Genomic DNA, 26743 nt, shown 5'->3' with positions numbered 1-26743 from the left:
TGTAATTGGTGAGTTATAAATTAAAAATAATAGAATAATTTTGCTTCGCTAAATATATTTCCCTATTATTATTGTCACAGTCACAATTTTTATTCAATACAATTATAATCGTAGTATAGTTCATGACTTTAACTTTCCCAAAACATTTTCAACTGATTTTTTTTGGCAGTCAAAGGAATAAATATCAAGAATTGCCGACGATTGCAAAATCACAGAGTATCGAAACAGAGAATTCATATATCGCAGAACTAATAGAAGTAGCTCCGTATTAAAAACTTCCAGGACTCCTAATTATTTGAGAAGAATATACAATAATAATTTACAAGTCCTTCTGGTGGTAGGCAAAAACATTAAATAGTATAGGTCTCTGTAAAGTCATGGTGCACTTTTGAGCAATCGCAGAAAACCAACAAAACTTTGCTATGACCAGTCAAAAGTGTACCATGACTTTACAGATACGCTGTATTACAAATTTCAATGGTAACAGATAAGTATACTTTTTCCTTTAACATTTTCCCATAATATTGAAAAATTACAAAACAAATTGTCGATATAACGAATGATTTGTGGGAAATAAACGTTTAAAAATTAAACGTCAATAGTAGTGAAGCCTTGGTCGACCAATTAATTTATTAATTATTAAAACAGACTCGTATCTGCATTCAAGTAAATAACCAATTATTTTGTTGTTTAAAAAGTCACTTGATCCAAAATTATTCCCACAAAACATCTTGTACAAGTCGTATATAATTCAAATATTAACAGTATGATCAATTTTTCGTTACAAATAAAAATTTAAGGTACTTTATTATTAGTTTTAGGCAAACTAGTAAGCTCTTTTATAGAATAGGTTGCGCGTTGTGTTCGCAATAGGATTACAAACTACACAAAAGAATTCTACGCCTCCAACAGCAGGCATACACACGCATGATTGTGACATCACATCCAAGTTTTTTTAACGATCAATAGTGTTATATTCATTTCTGCAACATATCCAACCAATTGTCTAGCAATCAGTTTTACCATAATTTTATTATCAATACTGTACACTTTATCAGCAAGTTTTGAAATTTCAAATTATAACCAAACTACATCAAATATGTTGCATTAACATTTTTTTTTTTACAATTTTCTTTTAATTACAAATAGCCAATTCCAAAATTTGTTATTCGTTTTTGTTGAAAAAAAATAATTTTCTTATAAATATGTATATTTACAATAATTATCAGATAACCTGCATCTGTTTGTTAAAATAAATTTTTTTTATATAATGTAAGTACATTGGCAAATAGAAAAACTTATTTTAAACTTATCTACAAATTAGAGCTGAATGGCAAGACTGGTTAATAAACCTGAAAACATTTGTTTAACATTAACAAAATATAAATAAAAATATAGCGTTATAACTTGTTTATACGCCAATAGTTAACACAGTGTGGAATGTTTAGTTTCATGAAGTACGAAAGCATACTAACAATAAAGTATGGACTATTTAAAAACTAATCAAATTCATCAATAAAACAAATCCTCAACAATTCAAATATACAAAAATATACAGAGGCTTTTTAATAAGATAATAATTATTATTAAAAGCAATGGACGAATGTAATGACTAATAAAAAATTGTAGGTAAGTTTTTTATAACAAAAACATCATCAACGATGAAACAAATTGCTAAGTATAACAAATTGGTCCGTTCCAGAGTTGATTCTTATTGAAGGGTATTTATTTTATTTTAATATTATTTGTGCAAGTTAATCACATTTCTGGGTTATTATTAATCCCAGGTTGTGATAATAATTTTATGTCACATTATTAATGAGTCACGCTTTCATAAAATAGATACACATTTATGCCGAAAATTAATCGATTACCCTTCAATAAAATTAAGTTTCAAATTTATTAATTATGAGCAGCTCTTTTTCCACTCATGTACCCACGCCATCTATCGGCCGTTTGGGCAAACAGAGGTTCATTATCAATAGTACTCAACAATAGCAATTGATTTATATGGGTCGCATGGTAATCCCATCGAGCTAAATTGGGTGCAATACCCAATGTAAAATGTCTTAAATCGTAGGAAGTAGTGCTTCCCATATCAAATAATGGTAACATATTCTTTAAAGAAACCATACCATCATTAAACAATAATTCGGCCTCCTTAACGTAATTCGGAGGCGTGATTGTCATTAAATCGTACAAACCCAACAAAGAGTATATGAACCCATTAAGTACAAAAGACGAAGGTTTCGTTGGGTACTCTTCATACCAATGGTATTTGCTTAAAAACGTTGCTAAAACGCCACCGTGGGCGCTTGGTATTCTGAACGGTTTCAAAGCAGCTAAAGCAGCTTTTAAGTACTTTACATCACCGCCGGAATGATGGTATGCTCTAGAGAGGACCGACATAGCTTGACCTTGTCCCATCGCCGAGTACCAGCCCGGCTTTAAATCTTGGAAGCCTGACGCCAACTTCCGTTTTACGGGAATTTGCCAACCGCCAGTGTTTGGATCTTGGTTTCTTACAAACCAATCGGCAGAATCGTAAAATTGAAGGATATGTTCTGATGAAGACAACGTTAGGTTATCAATAGCACCCTTTCCTCTGAGTATTATGTTAACTACTTTTAATTTTGATCTGGAGACTTTGTTTTTCGATTTGTCTTTTTCAAGGTAACTTATACCTTTTTGAAAATCTATTATTAGATCACGTGTGATTCGTTTCCATTTTGCTATTATTCCAATACCGTGATAAATATTGTTGTTCTAAAATAAGAAAATTGTATTTTTTTAAGTGTAACTAAGGGCCGGTTTATCAATGTCGAGTTAAATCTGTTAGGTACAGATAGCACAGATTAGAACAGATAACCTCAGTGAAGCGTTTATCCAGCAACTTTCTACCCGCCAGGTAGCAACCAACAAGATAGAAAATAGATGGTACCCTTGAGTGTTAATATTAGAAACGGAAATGAAACGTAATTGATCAAATTTGAATAATTGACTTTCGTTTGTGAAGTTGATATAAACAGCTGATCGTGTTTTGGAGGTTAAATTATAAAAGAAAGACAAAATCACTTTGAGGAGTTGGACGATTTTTTTGTTAGATTTCGGTTAAAAAGGAGTCAGTTTTGTCAATCTTGGTTAAAATTGAGACGAGATTATACAGGGTGACAAAAAAGCACAGAATACATTCTGTCACTTTTTTAAGTACAATAATGACATTTTATTACACATTTTTCTTTAAATTCTAAATATCAGGAAAACTATTAAAGTTAGATATATGACATATTTATCATTAATTAAAGGGAACTTGATGAGTAATTCAAGTAGCACACAATATACAGGATGTTCTATTTAAAAAACTTAAAAAAAAGCCATTTGAAAAACGTCAAAAGTAGCTAAGCTTTATGAACACCCTGTATAGTGTATCTAATATCTTTGAATACTATCATCTACCTACTGGCTTTGACCATTGTCTGACGGAGTTTCAAGGCAAAATCGGAAAAAATGTCGTTTTTGCGTCATTTTTAAAAAGATCCTGTAATGGGCACATTTTGGAAAAACAATTGAATATCTTAGGAACTATGAACGTTGTGAAATAGTAACAGTACGGTTGTATAAACAAATTTAATTGTATCCATTATATGATAAAATAAATAGGGTGTTCCATTTAAATAAATTGACGTACTCTTCGTTACGCTTAAATGGAACACTCTGTATAAGTGAAAATAATTTTACATAATAGAAAATGATGAGTCAAACAACTTTTGTATAAAATATTTTTTTGTTTTTCAAACGGTTTAGTAACTATCGACCGACGGGATATTAATAACTCACCCTGTATATTAGATTATAGATTATACAGGGTCATCCACGACGACCGTTCATTAGAACTATACAGGTTATGGCCAAAATAAAAATTTGAAAATTCAGATTTAACTATTATCAATTGCGTTCTCTTCAACTAAAATATTTTCAGGTTTCTAGCACTTCCGGTTGTACCGGAAGTCGCTACCTACTTTATTTTTTTAAATGGAACATCCTGTATATTTTTATATATTTGGATTTGTCTATTTTCAAGGTTTATGAATAACTTTACATTTTGCAATTTGATTCAGCCGTTCTCGAGTTATTCGAATTTTTCTAGAAAAATCTGCTGCAGCAGACATTTGTTCAAAAAATCAGAGAACACTCGATTTTTGGGATATCAACTTAGGATTCAGAACATGCTTAAGCCACATGATGGAGTATGTTTTGGTGCCGAGTTTACTATGGCACGTTAACTTTTCGAAAGTTGGAAGTACCATAACTTCATTTCTCCATAACTAAGTAAACCATAACTTCAGGCGATCTATCGTTTATTCTATTCTGTGGGGTTACTTAAAATCCAAGGTTTATTTTAATAGACCTAATAATTTAGAGGCGCTACAGCAAAGAATTGAATTTGAATTGTTTTTTTGGGTTCAATAATTATTTTATCATTAAAGTTACGTTTTTATTTTTTAAAGTGAATGTGCTATTTTTCAAACAAATTGTTATGTAAGGTGCCAATTTTTTTACATCATCATTTATGTAGGTAGTAAAAATGGGGTTGTCATTTAAAAAAGTCATGATGACGTCACGGTTCCGAAATAGGTCCCGTCATACATGAAATTTTTACGCCACAATTTGGTTTTTTTAAAAATAAAATTGACCTGTCCGAGCGTTTTTCTTGAAAGTATTAAATAACGCAATTATGAATTATGTTCCAAACTTTATCATCACACGGTATAAATATATACAGAGTGTTCTATTTAAAAAAATAAAGTAGGTGGCGACTCCCGGTATAACCGGAAGTGCTAGAAATCTGAAAATATTTTAGTTGAAGAGAACGCAATTGATAATACTTAAATCTAAATTTTCAAGTTTTTATTTTGGCCAGAACCCTTTTTGTTTAGTTCTAATGGACCTTCATTGTGGATGATCGTGTATTATTATTATTTTTTTTAATTATTATATTATTATTTATTTTCTATAACATTTTTATATTTGTTTTCCAAATCAATCAGCAAGTTCTTTTCTGCTGTACTAAAATTCCATGATCTTTTTACTTTCTCTTTTTTATCCATCACCAAAATTATAAGCTTAATGTATTTTTGACATTATATTTTAATTTTGTTGTCATTTCCTATAAGATAACCCTAAACTACAGGTGGATAAACGATCCAGCGACGTTATCTATCAGCTACAATTTTAATTGACAAATAAATCGTCTTAACTAGATATTGATAAACCAGCCCTAAGTATTAATATTTACCTGTAAGCTGATATGTACATCAGATGAGATATAATGAAGATTGTAATTTTCTTTATTCTCCCTATTTTGTAAAACGACAGTTAAACTACTATTGGCTTGTAAAAGTATATTTAAAGACATGACAAAGTCCAAAACATGGTCCATTTTTAATTTAATCCCATTCGTATAAGCGTCAGTAGAAAAATTTAAAACGTTTGTTTCAAAAACAGTCAAATAAGTCCTAGTTAGGGAAGCACCTAACGGTACGGTCCATTTTCCCAATTCTTTATCGGCATTTTCAACCACTTTCCTTCTTGGTTCAGGTTCAGTAAGATTTTTACTATAATGAGCCAACCCAAATTGCGCTATTTGCGTGGGGTAATAATACCCCTGACTTTCCCATTGCGTAGACATTGGAACCCCTTCAATCCCACTAACACATTTTACTCGTTCGCGGATTTCAACGTTATAATTCTCAAAATGCATGAAAACTCCTCTCGGATCGTACCTTCCTTTAGGCTGATAAATCTTACTGTAACTATGTGACCATTCAAATCTTGATTTATCATCGTTGCTTGTTAATTTTCCATAAACTTCAAAGTATTTTTGTAAAAATGTGAATGGAACGTAAACTTCATCACCTTCTTTTCGACAATCAACACTGTAATCTCCATTAATTGTACATTCGATTCCTTCGATATCATGTCCTGATGATTTTCCTGATTCTCCTAGACAAATATGAGTATTTTGGTTTTTCCATTCTTTGTTTACGCAACTATTCCATAGTGTTGAGGTTAGAAATATGACGATTAAACATAATAGGCATAGTAAAAATTTATAATTCAGTCGCATCATTATAAAAAATAGTGGTGGGCCCTAAAATAAACAAAAAAGAAATTAATTAGTATCAAATTTCATCATTTAAGAAGCTAAATTATGTATATTTTAGTAGAATTAATTTAATAAACAATTGAACTTAAAAATTTATAGGTTAGAAATGAATGTTATTGAATAAATTAGTTAAACTTGAAACCTTTGTGGTGTGGTACGTTTTGCTTTTGACCACAAGGCCTGGATACGGGATCCCGGTGGAGATTTTCTGGTTATTCATTGAAAATTCGCATGACAGTGCTCAAGAGAGAAAAATTTGATCTGCATTAGCAGCATATAGTGACACCATTTCTCCGGATTGTCAACTTAGTGAAAGTTTTTGATCATCTCGAGAAAGTTTTACGGTAAGAAATCACACCAATTGCACGTTTTTATTAGCAACATTTCTTCGTTAAGCTAAATAAAACACTCCTACACACTCTAAACACTGTTCTCGATGGTCTAATTGCATTGCATTCAATGGGACCTTAACATACGGAGTAACAGATGGCGCTAGTACTCTTTAAATTTTCACAACTTTACAAATTTCTTTTAAAAATCCTAATAATTATCTTTTAATTAATCGGCTAAGTAGTGACTCAGATATGAGTAATTTAATGTCAAAAACATCTTAATTAGAGTTAAGCAACTTACAGAAAAATTGCGCTGTGAACTGTGTGACACCGACATTACAACTGCCTTTAAATATTATGCATTCGTTCATGCTTTGAATACATGTATTAGTAGTGCAAATAACTTTTCAGATTAACCAACTAATATGCAATTAAGTTCACTAAAACCGACGATGATCTAACAGATTTCCGCTACTATTTAGTAATGAAGTATTTCTACACTATTTTAAGCTGGTCTAAATAGATACCCGAAACTAAGAGGTTGTTTGTTGAAGATACGATTGCAGAATATCTTAAGTAATCATGGTAATCTATTATTTATTTAGGTATTGATTAAGAACGATTCGTTTTTATGTTATTTCTAATGATGATTTAACGATCTTTTGTATTTTTGCGAACATTTTGGTATCACACAACTGGCAATCGAAATAACGACCTATTGTCGAGATTTATGAAGTTATAAACTGTTATCTGTATACGATATTTTATTTTTACTTTTACATCAACCACAGATGCTTGCGGGATTTTAACGGATGCTAAGAAATGAGATAAAATAATCGAGAAAATATCAGGAATTGTGATGTTTATTCATCACTATTAATACAATAGTTTTTATTGTCAAAAAATATGTTTGGTTCAAATTCGTTTTAGATTTTGAGATATTATGACAATTTTCGTTTTTTTTAATGGAAACAACCACTTATGATTATTCGCTTATTAAATTCGTTATTTTTTTCTAATTACAAAAATATGGGGTTAGTTGGGTCTATTTCTTATTGTTTTAGAATAAAGCTAAAAATAAGCTTTTTCTTAGTGTCGTCAAAGAAATTAAATTTACAGTTTCCTGTAAATTACGGTACTATAACTAAAAATTTATATAAAATTTACTTTATTTTCTAATATGTAACATTCTAACATGTTAAACTTTTCGTAATTTTCCTATCTTGCTATGTTTATTTGAATTAAAAAAATAAAGTCCCTAGATTATTAAAGTACCGCGCGTTCATAAAGCGTGTATATTCGAAATATTCGACCCAAAATGGCGGTTTGATAGCTTGTCACCACATTAACAAAAATAATGCTGTCGTGTTGCGTTTGGAGTTGCAGAAATAGCAGTAAGAAGGGCTTTCGACTCTTCAGAGTACCACGAGAAAAAAAAAAGAAAGGAAACTAAGCGTAATTTTATCAACAAAACGACATAGTTTTAAATTTGACTTTCGAGCCAAAATGGCGGCAAACCACGATACTTTTATAAAAAAAATATATATATGAGCGCCATCTATCAATAATTTATTAAGTCACTTAATAATAATATTAAATATTAATAAAAAATGTGAAATAATGCAATCTATTTCAACTTTTGTGTAAAACAAATGTAAATTAAATAGTTCAACAAATGAATTTGTTTCAAATATCAGAAATATTTTTTTTTTAATTTTTAGTTATAATTTACAGGAAACTGTAAATTTAATTTCTTTGACACTTAAAAAAAGTTTATTTTTAAATACACTCATAACTTCAATGTTAGTTTGTATGTATAGTGTTGACGATAACAAACGAAAATAAATACAATAATAAGTAAAATAAATAATAATTATTAATTTAAATTTACCGCCAAAATATCTAGTGATATTTTCTGGTGATTTTTTCCAGTGTAAATCTGACTTTCGCGTTTACTCCTCCTGGTTTAAAAACAGAGTATAGTTCTAGTGCAAGTGTTAGTTTTAGTTTTAATTGTTATTCAGCGCTAAGTTGTATATTTTTAAGTTTCGGGTTTAGCCCTGTGTCTTCAGACGCTGAATGTTAGGTAAGGTTAGTTTTGTTTACAAACATTAATTATACCATGAAGTATTCTTTGGCAATTAGTAATGGCAATTATAGCGTGAAGTTTTCTTTTGTAATGTCAATTATAGCGTGAAGGAATGTGAGGTAAGGTTAGTTTTGTTTACAAACATTAATTATACCTTGAAGTTTTTTTTGGCAATTTGTAATGGCAATTATAGCGTGAAGTTTTCTTTTGTAATGTCAATTATAGCGTGAAGGAATGTGAGGTAAGGTTAGTTTTGTTTACAAACATTAATTATACCATGAAGTATTCTTTGGCAATTAGTAATGGCAATTATAGCGTGAAGTTTTCTTTTGTAATGTCAATTATAGCGTGAAGGAATGTTCGGTAAGGTTAGTTTTGTTTACAAACATTAATTATACCATGAAGTATTCTTTGGAAATTAGTAATGGCAATTATAGCGTGAAGTTTTCTTTTGTAATGTCAATAATAGCGTGAAGGAATGTTAGGTAAGGTTAGTTTTGTTTACAAACATTAATTATACCATGAAGTTTTCTTTGGCAATTAGTAATGGGAATTATAGCGTGAAGTTTTCTTTTGTAATGTCAATTATAGCGTGAAGGCAAGGTCTATAGAACATAAGGTTACCCAATACCGATTCTCCTCCTCTGAGAGGCAAGGTGGGTCAGTGACGTAGCTGGTTCTATGAACAACACAACACCACCTATACTGTGGTACAGTCTATATAAAATATTTAAACCTCGCATCGTGTTGTCACGTATAGGCACATGTATAGGCTATCTTTTATTCTGACTGTATCGAACCAGTGACGTCAATTTGCGGGGTAATAATCGATACTACAGAGGCATAGGGAATGAGGTAACCTTATGTTCTATAAACCTTGGCGTGAAGGAATGTGAGGTAAGGTTAGTTTTGTTTACAAACATTAATTATACCATGAAGTATTGTTTGGCAATTAGTAATGGCAATTATAGCGTGAAGTTTTCTTTTGTAATGTCAATTATAGCGTGAAGGAATGTGAGGTAAGGTTAGTTTTGTTTACAAACATTAATTATACCATGAAGTTTTCTTTGGCAATTAGTAATGGGAATTATAGCGTGAAGTTTTCTTTTGTAATGTCAATTATAGCGTGAAGGAATGTTAGGTAAGGTTAGTTTTGTTTACAAACATTAATTATACCTTGAAGTTTGCTTTGGCTAAAACCGAAAATTTTTTTTTTTCAAATTCTCTATAAAAAAGTGTCCATATAATGTCTTAGTTATAATACTCCACCTATAATAACAACCAAGATAATTGCACTTATTGGTTTTACGATATTTTCAATTGTGGCCTCTAGGGGTAAAACAAAAGACGATCGCGCTATGAGGTTTTCGGCATTAGCAGTTTCTCAAAAAACGAGATCATGACATGTAAGCTACTTTTTCTCTAACTCTTATAATTTCCGAGTTAGCCTATTCGGATATCGAATTTGAACCACCCTGTACATGAAACTGTTTATTCCTAATGATTCACTTATTTTTAAATCTCCGTTGAAAGTTATTATGAGATTGAATTTATTACCAAATTTACATTAACAACTAAATTTTAGATATTATAGATAAGGAAGCTGAAGTTCAAAGAATGACCAAGAAGAACAGGTAAAACCCTCAACATTAGATTAGGTTAAACAAGCTATCAAGACACACAGAAACAACAAGAAAGGAGGCAAACATAATTATTAACCTACATTCATCATCGCATCATCATTTGAGGTTGTAGAATTTTTGTTGACTAATTAAGCCAAAGATGCTTGCTACCAAGACTTAGTAATTAAGTTAGACTATATATTAAGCAAGACTTAGCTGATTAAGATCTATTATTAAGATTTTGAATCAAAAAAAGGAAAAACTTTCAAGTATTTAATTTTAAAAATTTTAACTTTTTTTTCACAATTTTAAAACTCTTTAAAAAATATAACTATTCAACATTAAATAATATGGAATATCTCGAAAGAAACTTTAGAGTTAATAAATTAAAACCAAGTATAAACGCCATCTATGATGTTTAGATTACTTGATTAATGTTGTAACTATACAACAATATTGTTGTTATACTTTTGTACACAATTTTAGTATGAAATGGGAGATCATTTCGAAAGAAGTAAAAGTAAATACATATTATGGGGATTGTTTAGTTTAGAAAACAACCCGTAAAATTGCGCATGCTTGTAAGTTAACATGTTCGCGGTGAAGTTAGCGTATATGTATGTGTATGGGGGGGTGGGTGCGCATTTAATGTTGCGCGTGGATATATCACCGCCGCGCCTTCGGCCGAATCGATCGGCGGGTAGGGGGCGCACCAGTCGGACCAGTTTGCAGGGTTGCTGCCCGTCAGTCACAGACAGTCCTCCGCTAGTATATTGGCCAAGGATGTACCCAAAGAGACGGGAAGGTGCGTGGCCATGCGGTGTTGTGGTGTAGTGAGGCTCTTGCGGTCCACATAGCCGGCGAGGAGAGGACGGCAGCGGCGGAACAGTAGCCGCCCACCAAAGAGATGCCGTGATGGCAAGAGAGGTACCAAAGAGATTAACTATGATAACGATAATCCGTACATAAGGGCGAAACCCTCGAATTCGAAGTCACCACTACTGCATGAAAAACGTCCTGCTCTGCATCCGCAATCCGTGGTTATGTAGATGTATCTGAGTGTGTGTGTGGCACCCTCGCCCCATTGCAGTCAATGAACTCATCCTCTCTCTTTTACTCCCGCTGGTCGCCTTGCTCGATCTCTTTCTAGCACTAACCCCCGATCGCCAAACATTTATTTATATCTCATCTGTGTGCACACGATGGTACCGATTTCTATGAGAAACTTCACAGCTTCCCTTATTTCGATTATCTTGAATCATTTTTAAAACAGCCCTTTTGCAAGAACCATCCCCACCACCCCGTTCTTTATGAATGGTTTGATTACTGATCACTTCTCTTTACTGTAAAGAGCTAAACGCGGTTTATAAGCTACGTATTGGATGGTTGCACAAACACTAATCAAAATTAACCAACAGGTAAAGGGCCTCTTAATCAGTCACAGAGACCGAGGATCGCCACTTAAATTTTAATCAAACCGTGATTAATTTTGACTATCGCTTGTACAACATAAACTATGCGTTTTAATCAGATTAACCACTATTTAAGAAAAATATTCAAAATGTCATGAATTATTAATTAAGCTGGTTTCACACGCGGCTAATTGTTTAATCAAGCAAACTGCTTTTTCGTTCGTAAAAAATTTGTAATTTAGATTTGTGTTTAGCTCACTAGATTGTTGACTAGATTTAAACGCATGTGCTCACATTGATCGAATACAAACTCACTTGACCACTTAACTAAACCACTAATTATGTGTTCACCGCCTTCACTTGTTATATTTCATTTAAATTTTTATTATTACCGTTGCGGTGGCTCAAAAACAGCATCATCGCGTCTTTAGTCAATTGGGGCGGTGCTACATAAAATAGACCACCTGACTTTGAAGGTCGATAATACGACAAATGTTCGATTAAATAAAGTTATAAAGTTTCTTGGAATCTTTCAACATATACTTTTAGTCATATACTTTTATTTATAAGTGTAATTCCTTGATTATTACTTTTATCGTAGTTTTAATATTGTAGGTATTAAATTTGAGCAATATTCCAAGATACTTAGCCGGCGGCGAACGTGATATATTGCTACACGTTGTCTCTAAAAATAGTGTTTTATTAAAGCTCATTTAACTTTCCATGCTTTGAATCAAATAAATAAACGATACATTTATAAATAACTTACTCAATATCCATCGGTGTTGTAAGTATCATGTACAGGTGTCCAAATTTCGATGGGTTCATCTCAGTTATTATGAAAGATAGAAAGTTGCTGCGTTTTTGTGAAACTTACAATGGCGCAAACCAAATTTTCATAGCCCTCTTCGTTTTTAATATACAAGGAGTGTTTCAAAATTTACGATTTTCAGGCACCTCGGCTATCCGGAAACGTAAAAACGGGTTCTAATAGATTTTTTCACGTAGAATACAATGGTGCACTTAGAATTTTTCTAGTCATCACGGTTTTTGAGTTATAAAGAGTTAAGTATTTTAGAAGTTGAGTATTCAGTATTTGAGTTGTGTTTATAACTCAAAAACCGTGATGACTAGAAAAATTCTACGTACACCATTGGATTCCCCGTGAAAAAATCTATTAGAACCCATTTTTACTTTTTTATTAAGTTTTCGGATAGCCGAGATATGTAGGTGTCTGAAAATCGTAAATTTCAATCAACCACTTAAGTTATGAAAGTTTGGTTTGCGCCATTGTAAGTTTCACAAAAAAGTAGCTTAGGTTCGCAAAACCCGCAACTTTCTATCTGTCATAATAACTAAGATACCCTGCAAACCCATCAAAATTTGGACACCCTGTACATGTTATACAGTGTGTTGAAATAAAATATAAATAATAATATATAAATTGTCTTGAAAGGACACTCACTTCTAATTTGCAATATGTTCGAATGGTCGTAGAATTATGGTTTTAAAGCAGAGATGTAGAGACATGAACGTCATCGAAAATGCCTCGGTTGTAAGCGACCTCAATGACTTTAAGCAAAATCGTTCGTTATACAAGGTGTATCTGAATGACGTGCCCAAACTTCAGGGGGTGATTCTTTAGGCAATTTTAAGGGTACTTTCTCATATAAACTATCAGCGATTTCGACTCCCCTGCGGAGCTACGCCCCTTCAAAAGTGGCGAAAAATTTTGGTTTATTTTATTTTTCCCGAAAACCATTAACACCAAGAAAACGAAATTTGGGAAATATATTTAGCTTATAATAGGACATGTTTCGAGCCTATTTGTACTTTCAATCTTCCCTTCTAAATTACTAAACATAACCACCCTCGTTCGATTTTTGTCTAGATCTTTTTTATGACGATGTGAATACATTGGAAATATTTTATTTAGATAGACGAAAATATTCTAAAACTTTTTTACCTCTCTGATGTTCTTCGAAAAGTTAATAGTTTCTGAGAAAAAAATTAATTAAGCAAACACTAACTGTTAAGCTGTAGCGTTGTTAATCGAAAGTTGGAACGAATTTTTAAAGAAAAAATCTTAGCAGGCTTAGCAATCTTTGTCAGAAATATTTTTGACGTTTAAATGTCAGTGGTTTTCGTACTATTATTATTGTTTTATTTAAAATTTTGAAACGTCGAGTGAACGAGCGTAAATGCGGTAAAACTTTATTCATAAATTAATTTGAAAAACAATAATAATAATAAGAAAACCACTGACATTTAACGTCAAAAATATTTCTGACAAAGATTGCAAAGCCTACTAAGACTTTTTCATTAAAAATTCATTCCAACTTTTGATCGACAACCCCGTTGTTGAACGGGCAGTGTTTGCTTTATTATTTTTTTTCTCAAAAATTAGTCGTTTTTGGAAAAATTTTATAGAGACAAAAAAGTTTTAGGATACTTTCATCTACCTATGTAATTTTTTCTTTAATGTATTTACCCTCTGCATAAAAAAATTTTAGCAAAAATGTAAAGGGGGTGGTTACGTTTAGTAGTTTAGAAGGATAGGTTAAAAGTACAAATAGGGTGAAAACGTGCCCTACTACCAGTTAAACATATTCCCCAAATTTCGTTGTCCTAGCGTTTATGGTTTTTGAGAAAAAAAAATTAAACCAACATTTTTCGCCATTTTTGGAGGGGTGTAGCTCCTTAGGGGAGGCCAATTCGCCCATGGTTTATATATCAAAGTACCCTTAAAATTGCCTAAAGAATCACCCCCTGAAGTTTGGGCATGTCATTCAGATACACCCTGTATAATATATTGGTAAAGATAGAAAATCTCTTATAAGAAAAATTTACTCTCAAACCGAAGAGGTCGCTTGCGAACGGGGCGCTAGAATCCTTAAAATTTGACGATTACATCTGGATACAACAAATTTGGTGCCTAAGTTTGAGGTTAAATGTTTCTTATACAGGGTGTCACACAAAAAACGCCCCAAGCTGTAACTTTGTCATTTACATTCCGATTTTCATGAGCGGGTTATCAAATGAAATGGTTTCATGAATACTATGATTCATGCTACAAATAAATTTTTTCCAAGGCCGTCTTCAATTTTAAACGATTATTAACATTTGCTTTTCAAATTACTCTATATATTTTTCTTTGCGTCATTGGATAGAGATTGTTTTTCTGGATCCACTGATGTACAATACATCCATTTTGAATATAATTTTAGTAGAGAAAAGACACCTGTATATACAGGTTGCCACACAAGAACGCCGCTAGCTGTACCTCTGTCATTTACTTTCCAATTTTCATGACCTAGCTATCAAATGAAATGGTTTGATGAATACTATGATTCATGCTACAAATAAACTTTTTCCAACGCCATCTTCAATTTCTAGCGATTATCAACATTTGATTTTCAAATTGCTCGGTATGTATGTCTTCACGCTATTGGATAGAGTTTTTTTTTCTGAATCCATTAATGTACAATACATCAACATTAATTTTAATTGTAGCATAGAAAAACATGAAAATAATTTCTGAACATTCTCTTAAAGTCACTTGTATTATACTGTAGTGTGCCATGGGATAAATGAAAAAACAACTTATAAGTATCATTTACAACTGCTTCGGGCATGGACGTAGCATTTAAAGGCTGTTATCAGTTTTGCGTGTTATTTTTTTCCATGGCACACTGCAGTATTACAGAAGTGACTAAGACAATGTTCAGAAAATGTTTTAATTGCTTTTCTCTGCTAAAATTACAATTAATGTTAATGTATTGTAGATCGATGGGCTCAGAAAAAAATCTCTATCCCATAACGTGAAGAAAAACATACCGAGCAATTTGAAAATCAAAAGTTGATAATCGCCTGAAATCGAAGATGGCGTTAGAAAAAGTTCATTTGTAGCATGAATCATAGCATTCATCAAACCATTTCATTTGATACCTCGTTCATAAAAATCGGAAGTTAAATGTCAGAGTTACAGCTTACGGCGTTCTCGTGCGACAACCTGTATATATAGGTGTCTTTTTTCTGCTAAAATTACATTCAAAGTGGATGTATTGCACATCAGTGGATTCAGAAAAACAATCTCTATCTAATGACGTGAAGAAAAATATATGGAGCAATTTGAAAAACAAAAGTTAATAATCGCTTAAAATTGAAGATGGCCTTGAAAAAAATGTATTTGTAGCATGAACCATAGTATTCATCAAACCATTTCATTTGATGCCTCGGTCATAAAAATCGGAATATAAATGACAGAGTTACAGCTTGGGGCGTTTTTTGTGTGACACCCTGTATATCTTGGCTAGACGAAGATACAAAGTTGTTTATCCTCAAATCAAAATAAATTGTAAAAAACATATTCAAAACATCGAAGTGAAGTGTCAAAATAAACAATCTCTCCAATTAATCACCGATACTGGTAGATTGTGTGCATGTGTTTTGCCCGCTTTCAACCAATGACCATTGTGGGCCCGCAGGTAAAATAACGTCGAACATTTTAAGCAAATTTCACAATTCTTGATTCAATTTAATAATAACAGGTCAGCTATTAATGCTGACAAGAATACCAACATAGGAATCCTACCGAATGGAAAACGTTTGAACAATATTAGCTATGCCGATGATACCGCGGTATCAACAGCAAAAAAAGTTGAGCTTCATTAATTCTCATAAACAAAATAAGCCAATACGGCTTAAAGATTAATATTAGTAAGTCGAAGTTCATGGTAATTAATAAGGAGACTTGTTGGGAGGTATGATTTAATGGTTAACAACACACCAATAGAGAGAATATCTGGTGACTGATAAATGAGGATTGTGATCATTCTCAGCAGATTAGGTCAAAAATCACCACCTAGGTATCAATATCAAAATCGAACTCCTCAGATGCTATGAGTCCGAGTAAGCGGTAAAAATTGATTTATGAAATTGTAATAGATGCAAGTTACTTGTATTCTTTATAAATTTAATTTTATTGAGTTCATCTATCAGCATTATTTTTATATCGTAACGCGTAGCAAACGTAAATTTTGACATAGCCTTACATTCCACCTCTGAACTCGTTATTGTCTCGTTAAATTAAATATTTATCCATACAACCCATATAGAAGAACGTTCTGCTGATATGAAAAGTGCTTTAAAAAAAATTAAGTTTACTTTGTAATGCAGTCTAAACCCACTTTTTCACGTTGTGTTTATTGTGTATAAAATTATATAAGCAAAAACTTTTTAATTAGGCAAAGTTATAACATATAACATTATTTATAATTTTCATTTGGGATATGCTCTATGAAATATTGATGGATTTTAAAATTTTGATGAGAGTGATTAAAAAGAAAATTTAATAGTTTTCTGTTTTTTTTTTATCATTCTCATAACATAATATGGTTATTACATATGACCTACACTTTACGATATCATAAATCACCAATTTCTCTCCACCGAGGTGGTATGTTACGCGTTCGGGGTCCGAGTGCAGGGTTACGTAACGTCGCGCGTCGCCACCGCACCGACGGACGGTATGTAGGGCAATAGCACGAGGGAGGGTGTGTGCTGTGGCGCTGAAGGAGGCGAGAAATAGGTTAGCACAGAATGAAGAAGAGAAACGGGGTGAAGGGGAATAGGAAGAGTAGGATGGCGTGTGCGTTCGTTGGCACCGGGTCGGAGGCGTCGTCGGTGGTGCAGTGGCGGCCGCTGCCCCGACGCACGGCGCGTGCACGGGAGGGCGCGGTGCACGTCGGCCGTTGCACCACTAGCCCCCAGTAGTAGTGGCGGTGTCGGTGACCTGACAGGAGGGTGAACCGGTTAGGGCGTGTTGGTTGTGCAGGGTAGAGTAGAAAAGTGGTCGGTCGGTGGGTCGTTGCCAGTAGGTCAGGTCACCACGGGAAAAGGAGCCTTCGAACGAGCCGCGCCGGATTTGTGTTAAGTTCGAGTTTAATTGCAACTGCGAAAAAAACTTTTCTGAAGGACTCTACAATTCGGTACCAGGTTATCTCTTGTGCCAAACCGCAAAGAGAACTACACTCGAACGCATTATCGAAACTAACCCGAAAATAAAGAACAAATTATCCGACCCCTTTTCTTTATCAGTAAAATTCAAATTTCACTTACTATAATACTTTACTTCAAACTTAGGATTAGGGTGGTGCCACTTAAATATTACCATAATTTCTTAAATCAGTTCATAACACCTTCTAAGAGCAACAAAATTATTGATTATTTTAAACTCATCAATTTAATCCAACCCCATTTCGTAAACTTACCCATCATCAAGTTATGGCATACATTAACTGTTCCTTATAATTGACATATCATCATCTTGCCATTCAATCTTTATAAATATAAGCAATGACTTTTGAAATGCGGAAGCAGTTTGTGTTAAAATGTGTTAAAAAAAATGTTGTGGGTAAACTAGATGAAGCGTGCTAGTAGTGACGACTAAAAATCGTGGAGGTGTTTTTACACCAGAAATTAATATTGTTTGTTGGTCAGTTTGCATACATCCATGTGCATGCTGTTGCAGGAATCACGCGGAAAGAGGCCCTTCAAGCTATGGGACGGGCGTCGTAGCGTGCGCAAGGGGCTGGTGGTGGGTAGCCTAGAGGAGTTGGTGCAGAGAGGTCGAGATAAACTCGGTGTCTCTGTTGGAGAGCCGGTTCGACTCGTACTCGAAAGCGACGGCACCCAAGTCGAGGACGCCGAGTACTTCCGGACGTTGCCGGCCAATACCATCTTGCTGCTCCTTAGGCCTGGCGAACGATGGCTTCCGGCTGGAGTCGACGTCATACGTGCAGGTAATATCACTGCAAAATTTATTACGTACTGATCATCTTTCCTTTTTAAAAGGTAACACATTAAATGAGGTGTAGCTAATATTTTAAGACCATTAATTCTTAGAGATACGATGTTTGCATTTGTTATGGTTGAGTGGTTTTAAATCAAACTTGTGCCAAAATCGGTTAATAATTAAAACCTTTAAAGTATTACGTTAACATACAATCTTTTGTTTAGTAGCTATCTCCGCAATACCGAAGATTGTGTGCGAGACCATCCACGCACTGGAGCTGCACGATGAGACGCCCTCGTGGAAGATTATGGACAACAAGGGTCGCGTGACGGTGGTCCTGCACTGGGATCAGCGATCCGGGCCGTCGAGAACGTCCTCGGAGGCGCCGTCGCCGGCCCCAGGCAAGTTCTCACCCAGTAAGCGACCATCGTTGGTCATACAAACGTCACTCGGCAAGAAAGAAACAGTCATTAACGACGTTTACCCACCACAGCCCCCGCAACCACGGTATTCCAGCCCCCAGATCACTGTGATAAACCACGACGACATCAAGCCGCAGCACCGGCTGCTCAAACAGGGCAGTTCTTTAGAGAGCGCCACCATCCACATTCACACTCCCGAGTGTGCTCACCACGCCCATCAGCCTCGAGCCGGAAGTCCCCAGAGTAATGGTGCCATCGAATGCGACTTTCACTGTTGCGCCCTGCACGAAGAAGGTCGAAAAATTGCAGTGCACAAGAGCGTTGCGACATCACCGATACAAGATGCTCAACAACAAACGTCGCCGCAGCCGCCGTCGAGACACGTGCGTTTTTTGGATATCGAGGGCGGTGGCAGCGGGCGTCACTCCCAAGCGGATCAGCACGAAAGCTCCGAGAGCGAAACTGAAAACACGGTGATGGAAGATGAAGCTATCACGTCGGAAAAGTTCCTCTTGCTTATCGACCAGTTGAGCGTTGATCAGAAGCGGCATCTCAGCATCAAAGATATTGGCATCATATTGGAACGGTTGAGTTCGAAGATCTTGGACGTGGAGCGGTTGGATAGAGAGAGCGAGAGTGACGATTGTTATAACTGGACGATCAAGGCGACGATAAGAGGCGATGTCCTGCGAGAGCTAGGCGTTATATACAACGGAAATTATTACGCCATCTCCGAACATCCCGGCTACAAAGAGGAAAACGAAGGCGGAGTAGAGGAAGTTGAAGAAGAGGAAGAGGAGGAAGACCGGCTGTGAGCTAACTTGACTGCCAAAGTAATTTGTAAAACTTGAACACTGCTACGACAAGCAAAAATCTGTATGGAAATCTCCATATTGTCGCAAAGCACAAAAACTCAGACGAAGATACAATTCGAAAATGAAGCCGGTACGCAACCACATATCGAATCCGAAGCGAATAATCGATATGAGCTACCAGCAGATTATAAAAATACTAAAGAATATTATAATAGTTGTTGATATAGCAAAATTTTAAATAAAGTAAAAAAATCGAAACGACGACATCTACAAAACCTATCATCCCCATCATCAGTCATCATCGTAGAAGATCACCGTAGACAATCGACAAGCGATTTAATTTCTTGTGCACGACGTAATAAAATTAACAAAAAATGCGTGTTCCACGTGTGTTCGTTATTTAATAAAAAATAATCATAAACAGAAAACGAAAATTATAAGGTCTACCAACTTTTTTTTTAACTTAGAACAATTGATTTTATTTTCTGGACTTGGTCGCGGCGTACCAAATGAATAAAACTACCACTGAAGACTACCGAGAGGGTTTAATAGGTCATAATTGCTTTATACTTTTTATAAATTATGTGTACCGAGTACTTAGCCGAAGGTTACTTATTTTTAAGATAATATATGAAATAGTCGAGGTATAGAATATATTTATAAACGAGTTGTTTAGGATATTGAAGATATTTATAAATGGATACAAAAGAATATGTACATTGCTCAATTGTCCTTTTTATTTTTATTTGTATATTCACTTGACGATATATATTATATATATACTAAACATAAATAACGATCAATTCGGGTTTGTTGTGATGGACGAAGGAAGAATGAAGAATTATTACCTATTATCTATCATCAGACTGTTAAGACAATTTGGGACTCTCATACCGTGTGTGAGGTGAGACGCAGTAGGTCTACATTAGATGATGAACTGTGTACCGTTTCCGTTGATGTTACAGAACTATTTTTTGTTCGACAACGGAATAATGGGTCATATACACGCATGTATGTAAGACTATCAGTGCCAAAATACAACATAATATAAAACGCGCACGCATTGTACAGTGGATTGATTGTTTTCTTTTACGAATTGTGAATGCCGGGTCGTCGTCAACATCGACGTCCCTTCCATCTTGGACATCAACGGTGAAAAGGGTGAAGAGGTCGAAAAGCGAATCCAGTCCGCAACAGTTGACAATCATTTGGGTAGCGGTTGGAGTGATTAAGTCCAGAATGGAGGTGGGCGTCTCGACGTTTTGATAAACGTTATCGTTGTTTGTGTTTTTTTTGGATCAAGGGGCTTTCCAGGTAACGTTTATACTTTATTATCACGTTTTGTATTTATTCAAAGGTGGTCAATTGCAATAAAACGAATGAATCAATCGCAAAATAAATTGGAGGATTTTTTTTTCGATGACACCAAACTTGAATTTTACTAAGAATAGTGAAACAAAAGCAATAAAAAATTGTCTTCCTTACTCCAATCTATTAGTATTTTTTTAGACATAGTACTTAATTATTGTTTGTCGTTGGGAAATAATTGATAGATTTATTGTTTTTTGATGTAAAGTTTAATTACGCCTCGTTTGTTGTAATTAACCACTTTACTAAAAAAAGGAAACAAAATGATCTGGAACAGCTCCTCACTCGGCTATAGCGGGTTAGAAGGGAATTAAATAAGCAGGAGACAACCGAGAAACCGGCGAAAAAAATTCATACACATAGGTGGAACAGTTACGCTCCATCCTGATATATTTAATTCTAAAGAAAACTAAATACACTGCCATCATGTAAAAAAAGTATATAATATAAAATAAAGATCGTATCCAACCCTATCTATGTATGTTGTGTTCATCAGCTGTTTGGGTGGGGCATGGTTCTTAGGGCCACTGGCCAAAAGACTCATTTTCGCAGCCTCCGTAACGATGACAGCGCCCCACCTTTCCTCCCAAATCCAATCCGACGTGCACATACACGTACACACTTGCAGAACATACATAGAAACACACGCTCGGGGCGAGTGACATTAGGAACATACATAGAAGCGTAACATTCGTATCTCGTTCACGCATACAGCTGGTGCGCGAGAAGGCGAAGGAACGGCGAGAGAACTCCCTCAACATGTTTCATCGACCCATCATCCGGTTCTAACCTGATTTCCGAGGCCAACCTCTTGCATTCTTCGTCTACTCTCCCAGCCGTGGTAATTACAAAGCTTGATAAGGGTCAATTTTTTGATAATCCTACTTATTTTTATCTTTAATCCTTAATTCAATGCTCCTCCGCCACAATTCAAAAACGACAAATATTTTTTTTTAAGTTAACCTAATTGGCTTTTATCAAGTAATGTAATATTTTCCGAAAATCATATATCAAACGTCTTTCATTGTCACCTGCATGGCAGAAATAATCGCAATTGATATTCGTAACCGCAATTGAATGGAGAACGCGTAACCAAATTTCACCAATCCGTTATATGTCAAAGAGCCCACAAAAAAATGCGTATATGTTCCGGCTCCGGTGGCGGCGCGATGAGTTTTCGTTTTACTACCCGCGTACATGACTTTTATACGTACACCATGCTGCTATAAAATAATAAAAAAGAAATAAACAGACGATTGAAATCGTATTGTAATACTCGATCCTCATTCCCATCCCGAAATCGGTGATTTCATCCGCCAATTGGTTCGGGAAATTGTTTTCGAAGAGCGTCTATAAACGAAGTTTCAGTTGTAGAATACTTTTCTGTCCGGTTACAGTTAGTAATAATGTCAGAACCTTCTTGTCAAAACTTCCACCCCAAAAAAAACATCTACCTACATACAACAGACACACATAAACACATTTTTTACGATTATATTGGTGTTTTATATGAGATGATATGTTATCATTTTTAATTGATATTTGTTAAGAAATAAACAATTAAAGACTTTTAAATTGTGTTTTTCATTGCTTAACCTTTTTTCATATCAAAATAATTACATGATTTCTGTATTTTAAGAATTATATAGGTCATTTATTCATATAAAAAAATATATATATTGATCTCCTTTTATCGAACATTTTGTATTGAGATTCGTTTTCCTTTTGCGAGTAGTACGGAAATAAAGTTTAGTTCTGCAAAATCAGGTTTATTGGACGATTCTCACAGAACGTACAGGGGTCATTGACTTTGCACAGTAGTGGGGTTGACCTATCCCTGATGGCACAGTGACCTAGATTTTCCAACCCTGCGTATATTGGTATCAGCTCCCTTTCTATGTTGGGTAAGTCAATTATAAACAATAAACTGATTCAATTCAGACTCAATCTTTTGATTTATATTTATTATATTCATAATATAATTTTAAGGTAAGTACCAATTTTTTTATTATTTATTTATTCAGTAATTAGACATTTAATAAATATTTAATCGATTTTTTAAATCGTTGGGTTATGATATCTTCGCTCACAAACGTCAGCTGTTTTTGTAAAAGCTTATTTTCATTCATTAACTTTAGTACAAAACCGGAATATGTATGTAATAAAAACCACATCATTCTATATAATGTAATTAAGTTGTAGTCTACTTTTTGCAAATATTTTAAATTAATTCCCAACTCATCATCAGTTCTCTTGAAAAGTTGTCCATGATTCTATTACGCGATTTTTGCTAATCTCTCTCTGATCATTCTCCCGACGTGATCATTCCAAACTCTTCTATGTTTACATCTCCATATGATTATGTCTTCCACTTCACTCACATTCATGTTTTATATCTGAGTGTCTTTTTCTAAGATGCAACTTGTATCTCATTGGCTCTTTAGATACAACAAAGATTTTGGTTTTTGTTGTGGATACTTGCATGTTGAAGGCATATAATAAGCGTGATCGTCTACGTTCTCTGTTAACTTCCCTTTCAAAGCCTATTATTGATCAGGTGAAATGGATGGAACATTTCATGTCAGTGTGAGACCAAAATCAGATAATAAAATAAACTGACCGGCAAAAAAAACCGGCCACTAAAATTTTGCCACAATTTCAAAGCTGGGTTTCTCGCGAACCACTCATTCGATTTTGATGATTCCTTTTTTGATCGAAAGGTTGATTCTTCTGTAATAATCCTGCTATAGAAATTTGTATTCGGATATTAATTTGAAATACCCTGTGGGGTGCAGATGCTACAGCAGAGGGTGTTAACTGGAATCAAACGGTAACCCAATCTTTTCTGAACATTTTGTTTTTTTATTCACTCTATTATCTCTGTTACTAACGAAGATGCAGTGTTTTAAAGTGAATGCTTGTGAAAACAAGACAAACAAGCATACAAAATCTAAGGTGGCGCTCTAGGTAGCGTATGTCAGTTGTTTCGAATAGTAAATTGACAGTTGTCAAAGATGCCGTTGTCAATAACTGATGTTGCGCGTATTATTAGTTTAATTGAAGATGGCAAAAGTCAGCGGTACGTTGCCCATACGTTGGGTATACCCCGAACAACAGTTCAGGATGCCTGGAACCGATATATGGAAACAGGAAATTTTACTAGGCGGCAAGGTTCCGGTAGAAGACGAGTGACAACAGCAGTTGATGATCGATTTATTGTGCTAAACACTCTGAGGAATCGTAGAACGACTGCTGTAGAAACTCGGCATCGTCTTCAAATGGTGCGTGGGGTTGACGTAAGTGAAAGAACCATTCGTCGAAGACTTGCTGAAACTGATCTAACTGCAAGAAGACCTGCCAAAAGACAGCGGCTGCTCCAGAGACATCGGCGAGCACGTCTTCAATTTGGGCGCCTACATACGAATTGGAAAATGGAACAATGGGGTAAGGTGCTCTTCACTGACGAGTCCCGATTTTGTCTCCGGTCACCTGATGGTCATCTTTGTTGAAAATGGCACGCTAAATGCCCACCGTTATATCCAAGATATTCTGCAAGAAGCTGTCGTGCCCTATTCCCATTTTCTTGGTGACGGATTCATGCTAATGCATGACAATGCTCAACCGCACGTAGCACGTGTGATTCGCGAATATCTTGATGAGGTGGGTATTGAACGGATGGAGTGGCCAGCGTGCAGCCCGGACCTTAACCCTATCGAGCATCTTTGGGGCCAACTTCAGAGACGCATTCGTCGTCGTCCTGTCCTACCGGACAACCTTCAGGAGTTACGAATTGCTCTTGAAAAAGAGTTTACCGCAATTCCTCAGGGATCAATTACGAACCTAATCAATTCGATGCCGACTACATGACGTTACTTTGGCTCGTGAGGGGCACACACGCTATTAATTTTCGTGTTATTATTAATTATTACATTAAATTAAATTTGTTTTCTTGTTTATTTGTCTTTGTTTTTACCGCATATTAGAACTGAGAACAGATGTTTACAATAATGAAGGACGTACGCAATTCTGTAATTCTAAGAAAATGTAAGTGCTTCTGCAAAACTGTTTCGGGTGCCCAGTTTTACTTTTCAAGGTCAGTGATTTAAGGCGCCACTTTTAACAATGATTAAAAATCTGTATAGGCTTCTTTGGAAATATCCGGCCACACCATCACAGAACCACCATCGAAACTTTCGCGTTTCATAATTATTGTATAGTCCACAAATCTTTCATTTCAACATCTTCATATTCGCTCCTGACTATCGGGTGATAGTAGACAAAACCACTACTCATCCGTAAAAAGGACCTCCATTGCACTACTCCTTCCTCCATTGCTCGATCTCCTAATTCACATGTAAGCGCGCAGATTGAAGACGCTCACGTCGATATCTAGGAAGCAGCCTCGGCCCTTTGGCAGCCTTCTTGCAGCCAGACCAGTTCTAGCAAGGTTTCAGCGAATGGTTCTCTCACTGACATCAACAGCACGCATCATTTGAAAACGATGCTGAGCCTCTACAGCTGTCGTTCTACGATTGCTTAGAACAATAAAACGGTCATCAGCTACTATTGTCACTCATCTTGTTTTCACAGGCGATGGCTTTAAAATACTGCATCTTCGTTAGTAACAGAGATAATAGAGTGAAGAAAAAAAGAAAATGCTCAGAAAAGATTGGGCTACTGTTTGATTCCAGGTAATACCCTCTGCTGTAGTAGCTGCACCCCACAGGGTGCTCAAATTAAAATCTGAACGAAAATTTCTATAACAGGATTATTACAGAAGAATCAACCTTTCCATCAAAAAAAGAATCATCAAAATCGAATGTGCGGTTCGCGAGAAAGCCAGCTTTGAAGTTGTGGCAAATTTATAGTGGCCGGTTTTTTTTGCCGGTCAGTTTATATTTATTTTAAAATATTTAAATGAATTAATAATAATTTGTAAGCAAAAATTAATGTTCATGTTCCAAACGAAATTTCTTTGCCCACGGTTATTTCCCAAGTAAAAGGTCATATCTTTTCATCCATGGTTTTTTACGTGGCAGTAATTTTGAATTATGTTAGAGGGTTACAATACCCCACGGGGTCTTGTTAATCGTAACATCCGCACGCCCACGCAGCCCGTACGCCCACGTTTCATTCATGAACCCCAGGCTACCGACTAACCTACTCTGTACAGCTCCCTGTTTGCCCTATGCCCTATTACGTCACACCAACACCCACGCGTATAAGGTAGAATTGGACGAATTTGATTGCCCCTTATGTGCCCTCAGAATAGAGGTGTATTAAGTTAAAAGTTAATACCCTTCGCTAAAGGTTATACTTTTTTTCATCCAAATAACACAAAAGCAAGAAATTGTAAATTTTAATAAAAGTAATAACTTTAAAATATACGACCTTCACGTGTTGTACTTTAAATATAATTTGAACGCAAACTAAGTTTGGGTTGAACTTACCATGAATTTTACCGGGATTTCTAACTTGGTCAATCATCAAATAGAATGGTTTTTAGATGTTGCTATAGAACGGAAACCCGAACTTCACCGCATCTTGTTTATAATGAAATATCGTGTATCAAAGGCGAAGACGGTGTTTTTAATTTTAGATCCCCTTCATATAAAGTGAAGCGTTTATGAGTCGTTTGTCAGGCTGGTCTACAAAACACGTGCACTTCTCCGTAAGAGAACATGCAGACGAACCGATAATGTTCCCCGAAATTAAAATATT

The 26743-nt window shown here is 34.9% G+C and overlaps 2 protein-coding genes across 7 annotated transcripts; one reads left to right on the top strand and one right to left on the bottom strand.

The window, feature by feature from the left end:
- Positions 1–35: 35 nt before the first annotated feature.
- On the bottom strand, positions 36–26743 carry LOC111415151 (D-glucuronyl C5-epimerase). 3 transcript variants are annotated; one of them, XM_071193897.1, is made up of 3 exons: positions 26473–26743; positions 5297–6151; positions 36–2766 (listed from the first exon to the last, which is right to left on the bottom strand). In XM_071193897.1, exons 1-3 carry the CDS (start codon positions 26473–26475, stop codon positions 1903–1905), a joined length of 1722 nt encoding a protein of 573 aa, XP_071049998.1. In that variant the 5' UTR covers positions 26476–26743; the 3' UTR covers positions 36–1902. The 3 variants fall into 3 exon arrangements, with proteins under 3 accessions (XP_071049998.1, XP_071049996.1, XP_022902461.1); XM_071193895.1 differs by lacking the exon at positions 26473–26743 and adding an exon at positions 6800–7138; XM_023046693.2 differs by lacking the exon at positions 26473–26743 and adding an exon at positions 6309–6730.
- Positions 10919–22597, top strand: LOC111415153 (DNA fragmentation factor-related protein 2). 4 transcript variants are annotated; one of them, XM_023046696.2, is made up of 3 exons: positions 10919–11136; positions 18154–18424; positions 18642–22597. In XM_023046696.2, exons 1-3 carry the CDS (start codon positions 11125–11127, stop codon positions 19652–19654), a joined length of 1296 nt encoding a protein of 431 aa, XP_022902464.1. In that variant the 5' UTR covers positions 10919–11124; the 3' UTR covers positions 19655–22597. The 4 variants fall into 4 exon arrangements, 3 of the variants coding, with proteins under 3 accessions (XP_022902464.1, XP_022902462.1, XP_022902463.1); XR_011639571.1 differs by lacking the exon at positions 10919–11136 and having other exon boundaries at positions 17369–18424; positions 18642–20558; positions 20620–22597; XM_023046694.2 differs by lacking the exon at positions 10919–11136 and having other exon boundaries at positions 17369–18424.

The sequence above is a fragment of the Onthophagus taurus genome, chromosome 2 (genome assembly GCF_036711975.1).
Source record: "Onthophagus taurus isolate NC chromosome 2, IU_Otau_3.0, whole genome shotgun sequence".
In the NCBI taxonomy this organism is placed as follows: Eukaryota; Metazoa; Arthropoda; class Insecta; order Coleoptera; family Scarabaeidae; genus Onthophagus; species Onthophagus taurus.
Note: the sequence above shows the minus strand (reverse complement) of the source record. Positions and strands in the feature narration are given on the sequence as shown.